Source organism: Camelus bactrianus, chromosome 11 (genome assembly GCF_048773025.1).
Source record: "Camelus bactrianus isolate YW-2024 breed Bactrian camel chromosome 11, ASM4877302v1, whole genome shotgun sequence".
Classification (NCBI taxonomy): domain Eukaryota; kingdom Metazoa; phylum Chordata; class Mammalia; order Artiodactyla; family Camelidae; genus Camelus; species Camelus bactrianus.
Window position 1 is genome coordinate 57917252 of NC_133549.1, and position 20833 is coordinate 57938084.

The following is a 20833-nucleotide window of genomic DNA, read 5'->3' on the forward strand; positions in this document are numbered from 1 at the left end:
TTTATGTCTCAAATTTAAGGTCTTATTGGACACCTAAATAAGTCCCAAGTGCCTTTTCCAGAGGCACTTCCCTTTCAGAGAAATCATATGCCCAGAACAGTGTTATATACTGCCTTCTTACTGCTTCAGTGGGGATCTCCACAGGAGAACACATTTACATTCTTTTTAGACTCTGCTTTTTCTTGATCCCCACTGTTTAGGGCTATTCATCATCCAATGATAATATTTTCAGAATCATTACTAGGTAAAAACTAAACCACTTGATACCTTATAAAGCATTATGAAATAGAGATTTTTGAGTCATCTGCATAAAGGTAGTTTTAGAGTCTTAGGAGAATTTTCACAGGCATTTAGTAGAAAATGAACAGAATTTGGAACATTAAGACTTTTGAAATCTAAGGTAAGAGACTTCCTTGGAAACCTGAACATTTAGCAACTCCACTTGTGTTCTAGGGGGAAAAGTTCCAGAATGAAGAAGAGAATTGTTCATAGAACTATATATTCCACTAGGGAGACTACAACCTAGGTGAAAAAGAAATATTAAAATTTGACTTCAGTTTGGGAGTGACCTCTAATGAGCTTTGTGTTTTACCCTTTGAACGTGAGGAGTGATCACATGCTGGGGAAGGCTAATTTTAAACACCAAAGATGAAATAAATCTACAATACGGGCTTTTAAAAAATGTGAACAAGTGCTCTGCATTTTGAAATCGCTCACTAGATGTGAGATGAACAAAAAGCATCATACTCTGAATTGTGATTAGTTTTGTTTGTGATATTATGATTATTTGGGCCAAGTTTGTGGTTCATTTTAAAGGGGTTGTGGGATTTTTGCATATATACTGTTAGTTGTAGTGGTTGTGGCAACCAGTATAGATAAATCTTTTTGTTCTCTATAGCCTGTGGAAGTGTTGCTATCTAATAATAGTATGAAAGGCTTATAACTTCCCTAGACATATGCTATGCCATTAAAGACAAGGCACAACATTTTTTTCATATGCTTTCTTTGAGTTTTTTGAGAAATAGTAAGAATTTCTTCCCAAAGTTAAATCAGTGTAAGTCCTTTTGGAGGAGAGTGATAAAACTGATTCATTCATCAGTTCATTTTTTTCATTGTTTAGTGAGAAAATAATGTGTCTTGTAATATTCTGTGATACTTGTTGATAACATTTTTAAAACAGTCCTATTTGTGGTGATCTCTTAAAATTTCAGAATAGCTTAATTTGATTTATTTGAATGATGAATCTTAACTCTAAGGATCAATTTCATTACTGATACTTTATCTGCATTTATAAGCTTGGTAATGTGTTGACTGTATTGTCAAATCCAGTTTTTTCAGCTTGTTACAAAGTTATATAGTCAATATTTATTTATGTTTGAAAGATATTTGTCAAAGGACTTTTTAATTAATAAAGTGTTTTCATATTTCTTTTGAAATACTTACACTGTGCTTCAGTATACCCACCTAAGTTTGGTGTGAAAAAATTAACTTTGAAATTTTCTATCTGTACCATTACAGTTAGCTCAAAAAAATAGGAGAAAAATCCATCAATTTAAATGATTGTCTATATGTAATTAGGCAAAACTATATTGAAATATCTTAATATCCAGTCCTTATTACTGAACAATTCCTACTCAATGAAAGCTGACAATAGCTTTTACAGAATTTAAAAAAAAATTTATCTACTTCCCTCAATATAGTTATCTCAATAATTCTGACAGTTTAGTTGATGGTGTGTTGATGGTAATCTAGACATTAAAATTTTCTTGTCCATTGTGTGTTGTTTTTAGCATCCTTGAATTTACCTATTTGGGAAATTTTAACAAAAGTAAATGGAGAGACATGCCACATTCGTATTCTTATGCAGTTAAATTGGAAAGATCCTGCATAATCTCAACATTTGAATTAAGCATAGGTGATGAATAATTTTGTATTCTCTGCATTTTTAGTCATGTACCAATATTTCTTTCAGTTTTTTGATAACAATTTACCAATTTAACATATTTGTTGCACTGTCATGCAGGATTTACTAAGATTTTTTTCCAGTTGTGTATGCTATTGTTTATAGGTGATGACTTTGTTCCGAGCACATTTTAACTGCTAGATTTACAATAACTTTAGGCATACTTCTTTTTTCAAAATTACAGAATTTTCAAAGACCATATCATTACAGGTTCCCCCCAACTCCATATCCAAAAGAAGAGCGTATCTCTGAAAGCTTTCCTAAGCCAAAGTGATGTAAAGTGAAGAAGCAATTACCTTAGGACACATCTTGCTAATGGATGCACAAAATAAATCCATATAAAGCACAGGTGCTCACAGACAGTTCAGAGTTCTGGCGGCTTGATGCTGAATGCTGACTGTAGTTCCCAGGGAGGAAGTTGGCTGTGCTGGTCTCCCTGCTCAGGGTACATACTGCCTCAGTAATGGCTCCCTGCAAAACGGATGCTGAAGATTATATTAGCTTTTCACCTTTTTTTTGTAGAAGGGAAAATCCTCTTTGGAATTTTTTGGTTAGCAAAAACAGGTACTACTGTAGATATTTTGTAAGAACCAAGTGGCGTAAAGCAAATTTTCGGAATGCAGAGAATATCTGTATTTGCAAAACCTTGACTACGAAACCCCATGAAAATTTACCAGTTTTTATCACTACACTGTAAATTCTACCAACAGATGACTACCATTGAAATTTAACATTGTATTTTAGCTTTATTGAGAGCTCCCAAATGTTAGCTGAAAAATCAACTGCTACTAATTAGTAAAGACTTTGAGACACCTGGAGCCAATTCTGTCTTAATGTTACATCAATTGTTAACATTTGTTTAACATTCCTGCTTTTAACTAGGGATCCAGTTCTAGTTTTATAGGTAATTATTTCATAACCTATGCTGGAAAAAGTGTAACTCTAACCCAAACTTAGAATAACTTCACAAATAAAAAGAAGTTCACAAAATTCAAAATGAACCCTCTATTTAATTTGTTCTGATGAGTTGAAGGGCCAAACAGATGCACCTGAGCCTTGCCTGCAACTAATTGAACACTGCATGCAAGCACATAATGTTTGTAAAAATTTTACTTGAGTAATACTTGCTGACTTCAAGAAAACAAACATGAAACATGATCAGTGCCATAACTTTTTATACATTGTGCCATTTTGTGCACTGAAGTAACAAAGTTTTATTTTGATGTTTATGCTAAATCATAAAACATCACAATTTAATGTATGCTGTAGTATAGTTTTTAAAATAGTTCAAAATTATTAAGAAGAAAGTTAAATGATACTGTTTGCTGAACCTCTTAATCAGCTGTGTGTTAAAAAAAAATGAAATCACTTGTCAGAACCAATTTAAGCCATTGGTTCTCAAAATTTATCACCTGGAGGGCTTGTTAAAACAGATTGCTTGACCCCACCCACAGTTTCTGATTCGTTAGTTCTGGGGTGGAGCCCAAGAATTAGCATGTCTAACACATTTCCAGGTAATGCTGATGTTGGTGATTCAGAGACCACACTTGGAGAACCGCGCTCTGTGTAGCTTGACCAACGATGTTCTTAGGTAAGGAAGAGATATTACATATCTGGTTTTAATATATCATTTTGAGGAATGAACTGGGATATTAAGCTCAAGCGTCTAACCTCTTACAGGGCAGTTAGAGATAATAGGAATTTTAAGAAAAGGTAGATAAAAATTAGGGGTGGAATTGAACATTTTTGAAGTGAAAATCTGTTAACTTTGTAATTAAACTGAAAGTGTGCGATATGAAAAAGGAGTTGTTGTTAATGGCTAAGTTTGCTAGATTGGGAGATTGGGTACATTTTGACACCAGTAAATAAAGTAGAAATTGTTGGCTGGAGAGAATATGAAGGAAAAGCTTTGATAACAGGCTACTCTCAAGCTATTAAAGTGTTTTCTGGATAAATTAGGTTTGAAATATTTGTGGAATACCTACCTAGATGGAAATGTCCAGAGGTGGTTAGAAATATCTATTTGTGTCTCAGGAAGGGAGTTTGAGGCTAAAGATGAAATTTGGTGGTCCTCTACAAGCTGTTTTTCTGTTGCTCCTGTATCTCCTTTATTAAGTGTTTCTTCCCTCATCTTCTTGTCAGTCTTTTAGACTCATGTCAGATTGTTGAACCGCTTATTAGAGTGAGTAAATTCAAAAGTTGGTGTCTTTTTTGTGGTGTCTAAAAGGAGCATTTGAAAATTAATTACTTTTGATATAATTAACTGTGGCTTGGGAGTGGTTATTTGGGGCAGTTAACATGGAAGAAATAACACTGACCTAAGTTCTATACTCGGTAGATTTCTCTCCCTTATATTGATGGAAAAAGTTAAATGTATGATTTTCTGTGCTTACTGTGAAAATACACTGGACTAATTTTTCCCTCCTTGGCAACATAAAATTGGCAACAGTGCATAAAATAAACTGTTGGAACTCAAATTAGCAGAAAAATAATGACACTGGAGCCTAAAGAAAAACTAAAATCTTCACCAAAGCTATTTCTAAAGCTTTCATACTGAACATGTACTTCCAAGACTTTATTTTGACTTTAAACATGCTAATTTTAATGTTACTATGGTCTGTATTGGATGCTAGTCTAAATAAGAGTTTTTTTTACACTTAATTTTTGTTCCTTACAGATTTGGGGGTCTAAACTTAGATAAATCTTCCATTTTAATAATAGTTTTTATGTAACTTTTTCAAGCTGCACTAAGTTTGGGTGTTTGAGCCTATTTTTATATATTTTCATACAGTTTAGTACATCCAGTATTAATTTCCCTGCAGCTTGATATGGTTTTTTGTTTATTATTTTTAGTGATTAAAGGGAAGAAAGGAAAGCCTAATGACTGAAAAAACAGTGATTCTGGAATTTGCTGTTTGCACTGTATGTTTTGCTAAAAGCTTTACTCATTCCAATTCTACTAATAAAATTTATATTAATAAAACTTGAGGTTGAAGTAGTGATAAATGTTCCACATGCAATCTAGCCATCTCTACCAGAATTTTTATTCTGCACCAAGTATGTAGAAGTGTATCTTCATCTATATAAATATTTCAGGAGCTACACAAATATTTCTAAAAGCTTCATATGGATCAACAGTCATTGAACTTTTTCTTCACTGCCTTCATAGTAATTTGAAGAATATTTTTCCCAGTTTTTTGCCTTTAGTATTAATACATTACAATTTAATTTATTGACATACAAAGACAATTGTGTATTAATAATTTAATGAAAAAATTAAATGTACTTTCCTGGATACCTGCATATATCCTGGATACTACTTAGGACAAAGAAAAGTGTACGTGTGTGTGTATTTACTTAATTTCACTGCATTTTAAAATGCAGGTGTGCTGTCCTTTAAGAAAATCTGAAATATGAAATCTAAACTTAGGAAACACATTCATCAGGGAATAATTATTTTCCCACAGTAATGTTCTCTGTCATTTCTCTAGTGTTATGTTTCCTTCAGAAGAATGTGACAGAAGAGCAAAGTGGCAGTAAAATATAATACCAGCTACATTGTCTATGCTTTCTTAAATTATCTTGGGAAATTTTTACAAGAGGACGTAAATAGTAGACATTGGAAATACAAAGATTTAACATTTTTAGCTTCATCTCTATATAAATCATGTCTAAGATAGCAAAGTTGTTATTGTGCTGACAGTTAAATTCAGAAACACTCTAGAATGCTGCATTCATATCATTTACTTACGAGTCTGCAAAGCTTTTTGCCCAGCATTTCTATAAACATTTCTTTAATTTTTTTCTCTGGGCACACAGAACTCTTGTGAAATGTCAACAACACTGTTTTTAAGTAAAAGACTCCTAAGAAAGCTAAGTGTGATGATGTAAGAAAACAGAAAGGAGAAAAAGGATTTTACCCAGAATAGTTTTTGTTATATTGAAAAGTAGTTCTGCAGAATTTTTGCATTGACTAATGTTATTATACTAACAATATAAGATAACATAATTTATTGTGGTGCCAGAATTTACTTAGTTGCTTCTAAAATGACTTTAATTGTCTTGTATAAGCATTAAGCGTTTCTGCAAAAGGCTGTATTTATCTGTTATACTCTGCTACTTTTTATGGGGAAATTATATGCTTTGTTTCTACAGGATAAGGACTTTCAAAAGTATCGCATAAATGCTATAGGTATATTGTGTATAAACCCCAGATGTCACATAAGATAATCAGTTGGGCCATGGAAGAAGTAATAGAAGTTCTATTAATATTTTTATCTTATCTAATATAAAAAAGTTTGATTAACCTTATCTATATAAATATTTCATATGTCAAACTATCATCTAACCCTATGTGCATGGGATGCCTTTATATGATTGGTGTATGGAACTGAGAAATAAAAATTATTAATGTTTCATAAGACACCTACTTGCTAATGCACTTTTTCCATTCTGATGTACCCATTCTTGTGAGGTATTTTTTGCAAATGTAACAGCCCTTAAAACCAGGTATCTTAAATAAGTTTAGAGGTTGTCATTCGAATTGCTATATCATAAAATGTTAAATCAAGATTATCAAAATAAGAACACATATTCATATACTTATTTTAGTAATAAAATATTTTAAATACCATATTTTTATTATATTAAATTTCTATTTTGTCCATAATCTACAATTTTTGTAATGTAATTGACCCTTGAAGAACGCAGGGTTGAACTGCACAGATCTATTTATGTAGTTTTTTCCAATAAATATTACAGTACTGTATGATTCACAGTTGGTTGAATCCCAAGATGTGAAACCTGAGTTACAGAGGGCTGACTGTGGGACCTCAGCATCCATGGACTTTGGTATCTGCAGTGGGTCCTGAAACCAATCCCCCTCAGTTATACCAAGGGATGACTGTATATTATACAGTAATATGTGTATATAATTTACAAAGAAATCTCAGCTTTTTTTATATGAGGTGTAAGATCAAAAAATTTTTTTAATTTATTGGCATATAGTTGATTTACAATTGTATTAGTTTCTTGTGTACAGCAAAGTGATTCAGTTTTGTATGTATATATACGGAAAAGAATATGAAAAACTGTGTGTGGTTTTTCCACTATGGTTTATTATTGGATACTGAGTATAGTTCCCAGTGCTATACAGTAAGACCTTGTTATTTATCTGTTTTACATATGGTAGTTTGTATCTGCTAATCCCAAACTCCTAATTTATCCCTCCCCAACTCCCTTTCCCCTTTGGTAACTATACGTTTGTTTTCTGTGTCTTTGAGTCTGTTTCTGTTTTGTAAAGAATTTCATTTGTATCATATTTTAGATTCCATATATAAATGATATTATGTTGTATTTGTCTTTCTCTAAAAAAAGTTTTAAGAATGAACTTTTTATTCTGTTTTTACACACCTTGCTTTATAGAGCAAGGTGTATTTGTAATAAATCCACTCAACATTCAAAAGTAGTCATTACGATTACATTACATAATTAAATACTCTTTATGATCAAAACCATTTCTTAAATGTGTTTTATAGAGGTATAATGATATAACAGTATATTAGCTTCAAGTATACAATGTAATAATTTGATATTTGTGTATGTTGCAAAATGACCACAAAATAATTCCAGTTAATGTCCATCACCATACGTAGTTGTAATTCTCATGATAAGAACTTTCAAAGTATTCTCTCTTAGTTACTTTCAAATATGCAATATGGTATTATTAATTATAGCCACCATGCTGTGCATTATATCCCCATGACTTACTCATTGTATGACTAGAAATTTGTACCTTTTGACCCCCTTCACCCATTCCATCCACCCACCCCTACCCCTGCTTCAGGCAACCACCAATCTGTTCTCTATACCCATTTATTCAGGGGATTTTTTGTTGTTGTTGTTTGCTTGCTTTTTGTTTTTGTTTTTTAGATTCCACATATAAGTGAGATACAATATTTGTCATTTTTTGTCTGATCTATTTTACTAAGCATGATACCCTCAAGATCCATCCATATTGTTTCAAATGGCAAGATTTCATTCTTTTCTATGAATGAATAATATTCCATTGTGTGTGTGTACATTTTCTTTATCCTTCATCCATTGATCGACATTTAGGTTGTTTTCATGTCTATTGCATATAATGTTGCAGTGAACATGGTGATGCATATATCTTTTTGAATTAGTGTTTCATTTTTCTTCAGATAAATTCCCAGAAGTGGAAATGCTGAATCATAAGGCACTTCTATTTTTAATTTTTGAGGAATCTCCACACTATTTTCTACAGTAGCTGCACCAATTTACATTCCTACCGATAATGCGCAAGGGCTCCCTTTTCTCCACATCCTCACCAATACTTGTTATTTCTTGTCTCTTTTGATAATAGCTATTCTGACAAGTGTGAGGTGGTATCTCCTTGTGGTTTTGATTTGCATTTCCCTGATGATTAGCAATACTGAATATATTTTAATGTGCTTGTTGGCCATCTGCATTTCTTCTTTGTAAAAATGTCTATTAATTTCATCTGCCCATTTTTTAATTTGAATTGTTTATTGTTTTGCTATTGAATTTTGTGAGTTGTTTATATATTTTATCAGATGCCTTATTAGATATGTGATTTTCAGGCATTATCTCCCATTTAGTACGGTACCTTTTTCATTTTGTTGATGGTTTTCTTTACTATGCAGGAGCTTTTTAATTTGATGTAGTCTTGCTTATTTATTTTTGCCTCTATTACCAAATGAAAAAAATCGTTGCCAAGAGTGATGTCAAGGAGCTTACTGCCTATGTTTTCTTCTACAGTGTTATGGTTTCAGGTCTCATGTTCAAGTATTTAATCCACCATGGGTTAATTTTTGTGGATGGTGTAAGACAGTAGTCCAGTTTCATTCATTTGCATGTGGCTGTCCAGTTTGCCAGCTTCATTTATTGAAGAGACTGTCCTTATCTATTGTATATTCTTCACTCCTTTATTGTAAATTGATGCTATAGGCATGGGTTTATTTCTGGACTTCCTGTTCTATTCCATAATTCTGTGTCCTTTTATGCTCTGTACCATACTGTTTTGATGTCTGTAGCTTTGTAATATATTTTGAAATCAGCGAGCATGTTACCTTCAGCTTTGTTGTTCTTTCTGACGATTGCTTTGGCTACTCAAATTCTTCTGTGGTTTCATATAAATTTTAGGACTTTTTTTTTTCTATTTGTGTAAAAAATGCCATTGGAATTTTTCATAGGGAATGCAGGGAACTGCAAATTGTTTGGGGTAGTAGGAACGCTTTAACAATGTTAATTATTTCAATCTATGAGCATGGACTATCTACTTATTTGTGTTGTCTTAAATTTCTTTCATTAATGTTTTATAGTTTTCAGTGTAATATCATCCCACAAAATAAAATCAGTAATAGGTATACTTCAGAAATGTTTTTCAAACTGTTTTGTTAATACTTTATTATTTTTTTATGTACATATTATAATTTACAAAGTAAAAGTCAAACTAACATAAACTGCAGTACACGTGTCTCAACTTTGGCAGACTGTAGTGATTACTAAAGAGACCACAGATTATGGTAAATTGATCAGTTGGCTACATGTACGAGAATTCCTTTCTAGTGACTTGAAAGGGAGCAAAAGAAACCTAAATGGTTTTATTGTTACAGAAATCTACATCAAGGTCAAATTCCATGAAAAGTCTTTATATAGCTAAAGAATATATAGGGTGTATAGAATGTTTATAGGGTTTATGCCAATAACCCAGGTTTCTGAAAAACTTTACAAAAAGACCTATCAAGAGGTACAACAAGTCATAGAATATGCTTTAAGTAGGTACAAATACCAACAAGGGCATAACTTTCAAAATATACAAACAGCTCAAATAACTCATAACAAATAACCCAAGCAAGAAATAGACAGAAGACCTAAATAAACGTTTCTCCAAAGAAGACATACATATGGCCAGTAGGCACATGAAAAGATGCTCAACATCGCTAATTAGTAGAGAAGTGCAAATCAAAACTACAACGAGGTTATCACCTCACACCAGTCAGAATGGCCATCATTCAAAAACCTACTAATAACAAATGGGGGTGTCGATAAAAGGGAACCCTCCTACACTGCTGGTGGGAATGTAGTTTGGTGCATCTCTTATGGAAAACAGTATGGAGATTCCTCAAAAAACTAAAAATAGACTTACCATATGATCTAGCAATCCCACTCCTGGGCATATATCTGGAGGGAACTCTAATTCAAAAGGTACATGCACCCCAAACCCCAATGTTCATAGCAGCACTATTTACAATAGCCCAGACTTGGAAACAACCTAAATGTCCATCGACAGATGACTGAATAAAGAAGTTGTAGTATATTTATACAATGGAATACTACTCAGCCATAAAAAAGAATAAAATAATGCCATTTGCAGCAACATGGATGGATCCGGAGACCATCATCCTAAGTGAAGTAAGCCAGAAAGAGAAAAAAAATACCATATGATATCACTCATATGTGGAATCTAAAAAAAGAAAAAAGACACAAATGAACCTATTTACAGAACAGAAAAAGACTCACAAACATAGAAAACAAACTTATGATTACTGGAGGGGAAAGGGTGGGAAGTGATAAATTGGGAGATCAAGATTTGCAGATGCTAACTACTATATATAAAATAGATGAAGAAGTTTGTACTGTATAGCACAGGGAACTATATTCAGTATCTTATAGTAACCTATAATGAAAAAGAATATGAAAACAAATATATATATATATATATATATATATATATATATATATATATATATATATATATATACACACACACACACATATATATATGACTAAAACATTAGGCTGTACACCAGAAATTGACACAACATTGTAAACTAACTATACTTCAGTTAAAAAGAGATAAAAAAAAAATAGAACATCAGTAAATGACCTTACTTAAGAATATCACAAATGAGTTTTATTTTGTTCATTAAGTATAACTTTAGCTGCTTTAGAGTACAACATCTGAATAAACCAAAATACTTTTTTAAGGCCAACTGATTTTGTTTATTCTGTCACTAAATAAAAGCTGATCCCTTTCTTAAAGTTAAACTTGTATTTCTGATTTCGTATTTCCCTTTTTCAAAGAAAGGGCTTATGTTATTTTTCTACAGGTAAAACCGAACTGTGAGTGAAGTGTTTCCCTAAGTAGCTATGTGCCCTGTAGTTTATGGGCCCTCATAGACTTAGAGTCATCTCAACGTAACACTTAAGATTATATGATAGATAAGCTATATGTATTCCCAATGGTGTAATAATTTTCTAAATGTAGATTTTATCTGCTCTTCAAGTTGTGCATCATAGATATTAAATTAATGATAAATTATAATTCAGTTTTTGAGTCAATTTGATTTGATTAGAAACTGTATTTGTTGTCTGTCATTTTCAAGGTGTCACCCATACTTTGTATATGGTTACAAATTATAGCTTTTGGTTAATAATTTGTAGAAGACTATTTATAATGTGTAGTAAGATCCTAAATCTGTTTGGATAAAAGGACTTTAAAAAAGAAAAAAGATAGTCTCATTATTTTCCTCTGCACTTTCTTCAGTGCTGCCAGAGTGGTTTTTTCGAACAAAAATCTAATCATGTAATTTACTACTCAAAATTATTTAGTGGTTGCTTATGTCTGTATTATTAAATATTAACTCTCTACCATAAAAAAACTATGTGACTTTACCATTGTCTCCTAATCAGGCCTTATTTCCTGCCATTTCTCCTGTCTTTTTCTAACAATGTCATTCTGCTTGCTTTGCCTTTAACACCTTGTGCTATCTTTTAAAGCTTCAGAATATTTTTAGAAAATTAATATTTAAAAGGTAGCTTTCAGTGGTAGGATAACCAACTGTAGGTATGTTTACCATGTGAAATGGAAAATATAAAAACAATGAGGTGATATGAGCTCATGTTCAGTGATACGTATTAGGTACATATTAGGAGTCAGTTGCTGGGGATGGTAGTGAAAATTCTGGTAATTGTAATTATGGACATGAGTTTCAGCCACAGAATGTAGAGCAGAGACCCAAAGGCTGCATTTTGGGGAATGCTCACCATTGAATTGTGGAGGGAAAATCAAATTGTGTAAGTTAGGCTTCTTGGCTACGAACAGCCAAAACTACTGTGTTTAAGAAACAAAACACAATATATTAAAAGAAATTCAAGTGACTCTTAATCTGTGTTAAAGCCAGAAAATCTAGGTTGGGCAGAAAACAAGATGCAACACAGCTAAGATTCTGCCACAACAATAGGCTACTTTAGGTACTACCACTAGTGCCATTGCCAGTAGATGCTCTCAGCCATTGTCACTAACTCTTCTACCACTAGAAACGCCTGCTATGAGTCTGGACTCTTAATAAGTGGTTAAGAGATGTTTCTAATGCTTGAGGGAAAAGATGGATTATTCAATAAATGGTGTTGGGGAAACTACATAGCCATTTGGATAAGAAGACAAAATGGATTCCTACTCTACCGTAATTCCATACAGATCAAAGTTGTAAACATTTAGAGAATAAAACCATAAAAGCACAAGAAAAAAACATGAATATTTAAAAATATGTACTCTAGGAATGCAGCAGATGCTCAGGGGTGACACAAAACCATGAAATCATAAGAAAGATTGATAACTTTTAATACAGGGAAAACATAAAACCAAAAATACTCTTAAAATTTAAAATAAAATAAATAAAATTAAACTTCAGAGTTTATCCAGTTAGCAGCATAATTACACAGAGAGGAAGTATTCTGAGTGACTTGAAAACATAACAGTTACAGTGTACCTCCCTCGTGATATATACCCTACAGAAAACAGAGCTGAGGAAAAAAAAACTAACAACTGTTTACAGAAATCATATTGTTGGTAGTAACGTTATATTATCTCAGACTGTTAATGTGTGGATTGTGGGATTTAAAAAAATGAGTAAGTAGTATTCTAATTTTATCTTCCTAGTCCCACTGAGAACCAGACATGAGAGGAAGGAAGTAGGAATATAATTTGAAGGGGTTAAATTAAAATCCTATAGTACTAAATTTGAAATAGAAGTATTAGTAGAACTCATAATAACTTTCCTCTTTAAAAATAAAACAATTATTTTTTAGGTCTGTCAAATGAAAAAGCCTAAAAATAAAGATCAACCCAATAGGAACGAATATTTTTAGTGCCCAAATTATGCTCTTAAAATGTCATTTTCCATGAAAAACAGCTAAGAAGAAATTGAAGAAATGAATGATTCCAGATCTGGAAAGGCAGATAACAAGGCTGTGTGCATAGAATATTCTGGAAGGATATAAGGAAAAACTGTTAATAATGGTTATTGTTGCAGAGGGGAATTGAGAGGCTCGGTAACACTGTAGATAGTACACCTTTTATGGTACACTTCTTTCCTTTCTTTGAATATTATACATTCTTTTCAGAATGATAAAACCATTAGAATTATTTGGAGAGATAAATTCTTGCTCACTGTTATTGTCTGCCTGAAAGAACATATTATTTGGGGCTGGGGTTGGCAGGATTTACCCATACAGTGCGATAGCAAAACACTGTAGTGTCATGCGTGTTTTAAAGTATACATAACTTCTTTATCGGATCTATAAAAGTGAGCATTGCTTTCTAATAGGTTACCAACTGAGTAGTACAAGAAAAAATGGATAATTTCTTTTATTATGAACCTTTGGGAATCAAATAATTAAAATTTCCTTTGCCAATTAAGTGGTATTTTAGAAGCATAAAAATAACGTTCCATTTATGAATTTGAGGAATGGACTGACACTTAGTTCATGTATCCAATAAATATTTATGTTAACATTGTGGAAATATTGGTAACAAGATGGACATGATCCCTGCATTCATAGATCTTATGATCAAATTAAAAGAACCAATTAAAGATAAAAATAAACAAATACAAATTATGGAAGAACTTTGAAGGAAAGAAATAAGGAGCTTATGAAGAGTATCTGTAATAAGAGGAAAAACTTAATTTAGATAAGAGACCTGAAGGATGAGAGGGAGCTTTTTGAGAACTGGAGGTAAAGCATTATATGACAGGGGAAGCAGACTTCAGGGAGAAAAGAACTTGAATTTTTGAACAATTGAAAAAAGGTTAGTTAACCTGTATTAGTTGTTGAAATCTAAAATTTTTAGATGCAGCATCTGGGCAGATGCTGAGGCCAGTTTACTAAAATGGGGGAACACTGGGTTGGAGCATAAGTTGGGAAGGAAAATCAAGGGTTCTGTTTCAGATATTTTAAATTTGACATGTCTGTGAGACATCCAAGTGGAGGTGTTAAATACACTTCAGATCTTGAGATATAAACTTGGAAACTGTAAGCAGAAAAGATGATAGATCACTTAACAGGGAGAAGTAAGAAAAAAGGGCTTTCTCTAAAGCTATGTCGTCCAGTATAGTAGCCATTAGGGTCAAATGAGTATTTAAAATTAAAATTACATCAAACTTGAAGTGTATTTCTTCCTTCACGCTAGCTACATTTCAAGTGCTCAATGGTCACATGTGGCTGGTGGCAACCATACTAAACAGCACGTAAGAAACATTTATCATTGTAAAAAGTTCTGTTGGACAGCACTAATGTAGACCTCTGAGAAACACTAACTTTTAGTTAGTCACAAAGGTCTGGAGAATATGAAGGAGTAGTGAGATAGGAGAAAAACTAAGAGCATGTTTTAAGAAGCAGTAGATGGTGACCTGTGTTAAATGCTGTTGAAAGGTAAAGTCAGGGGAGAACTGAAAAGTATACATTGGATTTGCTAACATGGAGTTTATTGGTGACATGACATAAGGACTTGGAGTGGTAGAGGCAGAAACTAGATTTGACTGGGTCTAAGAGGGAATCAGGGGTGAAAAATAGAGATAGCATGTTTTGGCAGGTGTTCAGAGAAGTTTTCGTTATGAAGGGAAGCAAAGAAATTGATCACTGTCTGAAAGGGTATATAAGAGAGCTTTAAAAATTGACATGTATATATACACACTTATATACATATGCATATATATATGTTTGCTAGATTATAATGTAAGCTTCTTGAAAGAATGAACTCGTGTCTCATTGATCGATCTTTTAATCTCTGGCACTTAGGCATTCAACTAATGTCTGTTGAACATACCAATCAATTAGCTTTGAAACTGTATCTGAGAAAACAGTTTGTAATATTTATTTTATTTTGCCATTCTTGGAGGGAGATTCTAATACTCAAAATTTATGTATTAAGGAGAACTGCCTTTTCATAACCTTGAGTTAATAAGTAATATTATAGTAGACTACATTTTGCAAAAACACACATACACACACCACAATTGCATTATCTATTTATCCATTGTGTGTGTGTATGTATATGTATATCAAGTAATCATGATGTATACCTTGTATAAAGGTATATTAAAGTATATACCTTATATAAAGTTGTATAAAGCTGTATTTTGAAATTTTAAAAAAATAAAGAATAGGTTAAAATTGGCTAGATTTCATATATTCAAAAAACTTTTAACCTGCTCTGTAGGAGTGGATCTAAATAACGTGTCACCTCAACCTTATATAACTTGGAAGACCTGCTTTAGAAAAAAGAATACATAATTACAAATAAAAAATTATGCACTAGGCCATGGACGAAGACCATGCAAATGAGGTTCCCTGAATATTAACCTTCATTAGCATCATGGTAAAGCATTTCATTACAATATAGAAGTACAGATTTTGTATACAATATTTATTATTTTGGGGAAGCTGTGGAATTATCATATTGAATAAGTTTTATTGAAATTAGATGGTGTTGATCATATGCATAAAAATTATATCCTAAATATTTTAAAAGACTTTTTGGTATCCCTTAGTTGTTTTGGGACTGTTTCCTGCATGTATTCCATTAATAAATAAGAAAGTAGTATTTAAAAATAATAAAAAGTAGAAAGCCAAGTAAATAGAACTGTGAACAAATTATAGTGTTAATTGATCAGTGACTTGCTTGTGTAGGTATTTTTTTAGACAGTTTGATATTTACGTTCTGAAATGTAATATGTAAACATGAAGCATCCATCTATAAGTCTCGTACAATAAAAGTGCTTTTAGTTACACAGATGGGAATAAATAAATTAAATGTGGTTCACTAACTAGTCTCTAGATAGAGTTTCATGAAGCAGGCTTATGACCCAAAGTGTTCTATCCACAATTGCTTTTATAAGTCACAATATAATGCTAATTGGATCCATTTATATGAAAAGTTATTTATTTTTCACTTTTATATGAATTGTGACCACGATTTTGTTGAAGTTTTGAAAATTGATGCTCATTATTTTACTACGTGGAAGTACCTTCATTTATGTCAATTAAATGAATTTGCTTATATATTGATAATTTTTTAAGATTACTAAATATACTAGGGAAACAAGGGTCATTATTAGAGAAGGGTAAGGAGGGAAGAACTTTGAGTTGACATCCATAATGGACAGTATCTTTTTCCCTGAGAGAGGATTATTTCATGAAATAATTCCACTTCAAATGTATATCTTCCTCTGCATTTCTAGTAGACTACAAGGTATTAATCACAAAACAGATGTCTTACTGAATTCATATAAAAATAACAAAGCTCAGGTAAATTGAAAAAGCAAAGAATAGGATTATGCAAACAGTTCGTGTTTGTTCTGTAGTCATGGAGAAAAGGAGCAGCAAAAGCAGTTCAGACCTTAAGTTTAAGGTAGATTCTGCCTCCCTTCACACCATTTTTATGCTGAATTGCTAATAACTAGCAAAATAAACTGATAGGCCCCTTGCCTGTTCCCACTTTTTTCTACCCCTAGGTGTCCTTGTTGAGGATTTAATACTATAAAATGGCAAAAAGACAGGCATAAATAGTCGACTTTTAAGTAAATTAAAGTTGATCAGTTCTGCTTTTTATCATCTAGGCTTTTTCAAATCAAGAAAAATGTAACATCTCTAAAATTAATGGAACACATTGGCAAGTCCCCTCAATTTAAAGAGGAGGAACTTGAGTTCAAGAGAAAGTAAGTGACTTAGCTAGTAACTAAAAATGACTTAGCTAATAACTAAGGTCGTACAACATGTCAATAAGAGAACTTGGACCAGATACTAAACTTCTCTATTCCTACTCTACTACACCATGATGTCCCATTTAATGGCCCTATTGCAAGGAAATATTATGAGAAAAGAATTGAATTCTTCGATAAAAGGATATGTTTAATTTGACCATGAGGTGATGGAAAATTTTGTTAACTAATACATGCTAGAAGCTCAAGAAAACTGAACTTAGAAAAAATGTGGTAGCCAAGTGTGGAGACGGAAGTGACTTCAGAGAGTATCTAATGCAGGTAAGTTCTCTTATTTTACAAGTGAGTAAACAGAGAAGGTTAAGTGATTTGCCCAAAACAATACAAATATTCTAGAGCAATGATCATAAGGCAGCTGTAGTTATAGCAGTTAAGAAACTACAATTTAATGCTTGCCTCCTGGGTTGAAATTTTGGCTTTTATATCAGCTATTTGACTTTTGTCAAGTCATATAACCTCTTTTTACCTCAGTTTCCTCATCTGTTAAAATGGGGTGATGATAATAATACTAATTCATAAATTTTATGAGGATTCAAAAATACATGTAAAACATTCAGAACACTGTGTAGTGGGTACAAATGTTTAATAAATGTTTCTATTACTAAAAGGTTTTGATTGAATGCTATACTTAAATCTTATTATAGTTGACCAAGAAACCAAGGTATAAATAGCTTGATTTGCCTAGTTAGTGAGAAAACCTGGGCTAGCCTTGATGTTTACGGTTGTCATCTAGTGTTTGTTTTCAGTCATACAAAATTGTTTCTCTTCTTATAGATTTCTTTCATCATGTCATTTGTCACAGGTGTGTTCTTCAGTTTTATTCTCCATATAGGTTTGACATTTGAGTACCGAAACAAGTGAAAGACAGATTTATCTTATCTTTAAAACTTGTTTAACACATTTTGGCTTTTATAAGGAGAAATGACAAAAAAATCATAGCTATTTTAGTTATTTTAAACCACGTATATATAATTTTTGGATATTTCAACTGAAGAGTAGATACTGAATGAGTTTCACTTTTTTATTTGCTGCTTATTTACTAGAGCTTCAGTTCAACTTTAGGGGCAGGGATCACATCCATTTTAAAACTGACTAGGCAGTTTAACTCAGAATTTAACACAGGATACAGCCAAGAGAGATAAGCCTACTAATAGTGTGAAGCATTAATCTTGTGCTGCTGCTTATGTCAGTGAAAGCCAGACTCTTGTTTCTTCTGTGAAATGAAGTATCCAGTGCTATCTGTGAAGGATCAGCATCACAGAAATCAACCAGTTTTCTTGGTTTCACACAAAAGAGCAAAATACTGTAAAGTCCATGAGCACTGTAATTTAATTACATTTTAGATTCTTTTGAATATTGGTGTCTTGGACTTCAGGAGTCTGAGGTTCCAGGGTGATCATATTCCCCTGCTTTTGACCACATAGATTGCCTTTACAGAGAAGAAAAGTTTTCATTAATATTCTGGTGCCAGTGTTCCCTGTAGAACTATTTTCCTAATGTTGCGATAGTTGGATTTTTATGTCCTCCGTTTGTAACTCCTAACCTCTAGAGTAATGAGAAGCTGTGAAAAAATGTTGGTATCAGGAGGTTTCAATAGCCCTGCAGCTGGTTCAATAAATGCAGTTTCATCTTTGGTGAAGAATAAAATAGTACCTCATAAAAGTTTCTTGAAAAATAAATTGGAATTCTCTTAATAGAGAAGTACTGTTACATGGATTTGAAACAACCCCAGGAAGGATAATCACAGAATAGAGATGCTAAGATCCAAAATAGGGGTGAAATGCCATTTGGAAACTATGGGTATAATTGGGAAATATGCTTTCAAAAATATTAATGATTTGGATGTGAAATAACTATGAAAAATGTACAGATAATTAGGATGTGCTATGATCATAAATCTGAGAGAAATAATTCAGAAAGAGAGGCTTAAGAATTAGGTGCATAGAAAAGAGGTAATAAAAAATGATATATTGTACAAAAATAAAAACTAAAGGCCTGTGGAAAGAAGGAATACTCCAAGCAGGGTGGCAGGCTCTAAGATAAAATAACACTCTAAAGACAATAAATAAGGTGTGATTTGTTTTTGTTTTTGTTTTTGTTTTTATAAATGTTGAGTATATTCAAGCAAGAAGCATGAGATAATTAGATATTATTTATACTCAAATGTCACATCAAAATTAGGAATTTATAGCCTCTTTTAGCATATATGGATTACTAAAAATAGTTGCGTGTATCTGGACACTAATGAATGTCAGCATATTTGAAGGATTTCCAAAGAAAATAATCATTCAAGACACAGAGGCACTGACGTTCTGGAGTGAATTAGAAGAGTGAATTATGCATTAATTAGACCAAAGGACAGAGTGAATTTATATTGCTTTTTCTGTTAATGTAATGTTAAATTAGCTAACATTTATTGTCTACTACATGCTAGATACTGTATTAAATGTTTTTTCTGTCTGTGTTACCTGATTTAAAACTCATTGACCCTGTGAAGAAATGGAGGCTTAGAGAGTTTTGCAAGGTTTAGACAAGATCAGACAATTCCTTGTGGCATAGCTAGAATTCAAACTCTTGTCTGCCTGCCTGGTATATACAGTCTTAGCCAATCTGTAATCAGTAGTTGTGTACTTGTGTGTGTGCGATATGCTGTCAGTGTAGGAAATTAATTTGAGTATTAGCATAATGGAGATGTATAATTTGTGATATTTAGAGATAAACAAACAAATGCAGGTTACCTTATTAAAAATGGGACGCAAAATATTTGAAATGCCTTTGGCCTACCTCTGAGATCTGTTCATGGGTTCCATCACTTTTCTTAGCTGTGTCTGTTTCACATTTCCCTCCCTGGATTAGTCCTGCAATTTATTCTTTGCTCTTCCTGTGTCCTCTTTCAAATGCTGCCTCAATATGCAAGCCTGTTCTTACCTCTCTTGTGTAGTGTAGCATAATCTTTAGTTTCTATCATGTCTCAGTCCTATATCTTATTTTCTATTTTAATACTTAAGGGATATTTATCCTCAGTTCCTAGTTTCCTTTAATTCTGGAAGTTGGATGTCCAGAATTACAACTATCTTAAATCTGAAAAACATGTATTCAAGTGGATAGGATACCACTAAATAATGTATAGTAAAATAATAATAAAAATAAAAATAACTGAGTTCAGTGATATAAAAAATAAGTTATTAACTGTTTAGGTTATTTTTCAAAGGACTTATACATTAACATTAAGCAACTGACTTATTTGAGGTTTTTAACTTAACTGATTGAATTGATTAGATATTTTATGTCATGGACCAATGAAGCTTCACAGAGTAAATTCACTAGATGCCAGTAGCACCCTCCCTATGTTGCGTTGATAAAAAAAATATTTCTAGACATTGTCAAATATCCCCTGGATGGGGGCTGAGGGGTCAAAATCAGTAAAGGTATAGAGTAACGTACATTTTTTATTAGAAACTCTTTCAATTTAATTCCAGATTTTAGAAATTAATGAATTAAGTGAAAGAGTCAGAGAAACAGTGCCATGTGAAATTATACAAATCCAGTGTGACTATACCATTAATTTACTTACTGGTAAATTATGGAAAAGTTCCATCAGCATTCCACTCACTGAGGAGTCTCTGTTACATAATTTACACGTGAAATTCCCACTATAGAAAGGACTGTATAATTTTGACTCCTTTTCCTCAGAAAACCATGTGTTACTGCAGGAAATATAGTGGAGAAGCTCTTGGAAGGGACATGATCTAGAACCCTTTGA

The 20833-nt window shown here is 32.4% G+C and overlaps 1 protein-coding gene across 3 annotated transcripts in view; it reads left to right on the forward strand.

Moving 5' to 3' along the window:
* PHYHIPL (phytanoyl-CoA 2-hydroxylase interacting protein like) overlaps window positions 1-20833 on the forward strand; it is a 45856-nt gene that overhangs the window by 6241 nt on the left and 18782 nt on the right. The window contains exon 1 of one of the 3 annotated variants that reach the window (XM_074374048.1): window positions 3433-3554. The exons of the other annotated variants lie outside the window; for them this stretch is intronic. Within the exon in view, the coding sequence (XP_074230149.1) occupies window positions 3545-3554 (10 nt within the window). The 5' untranslated portion in view covers window positions 3433-3544. Of the gene's footprint in view, window positions 1-3432; window positions 3555-20833 lie in introns of those variants that run through there. 3 annotated transcript variants of the gene reach the window in all.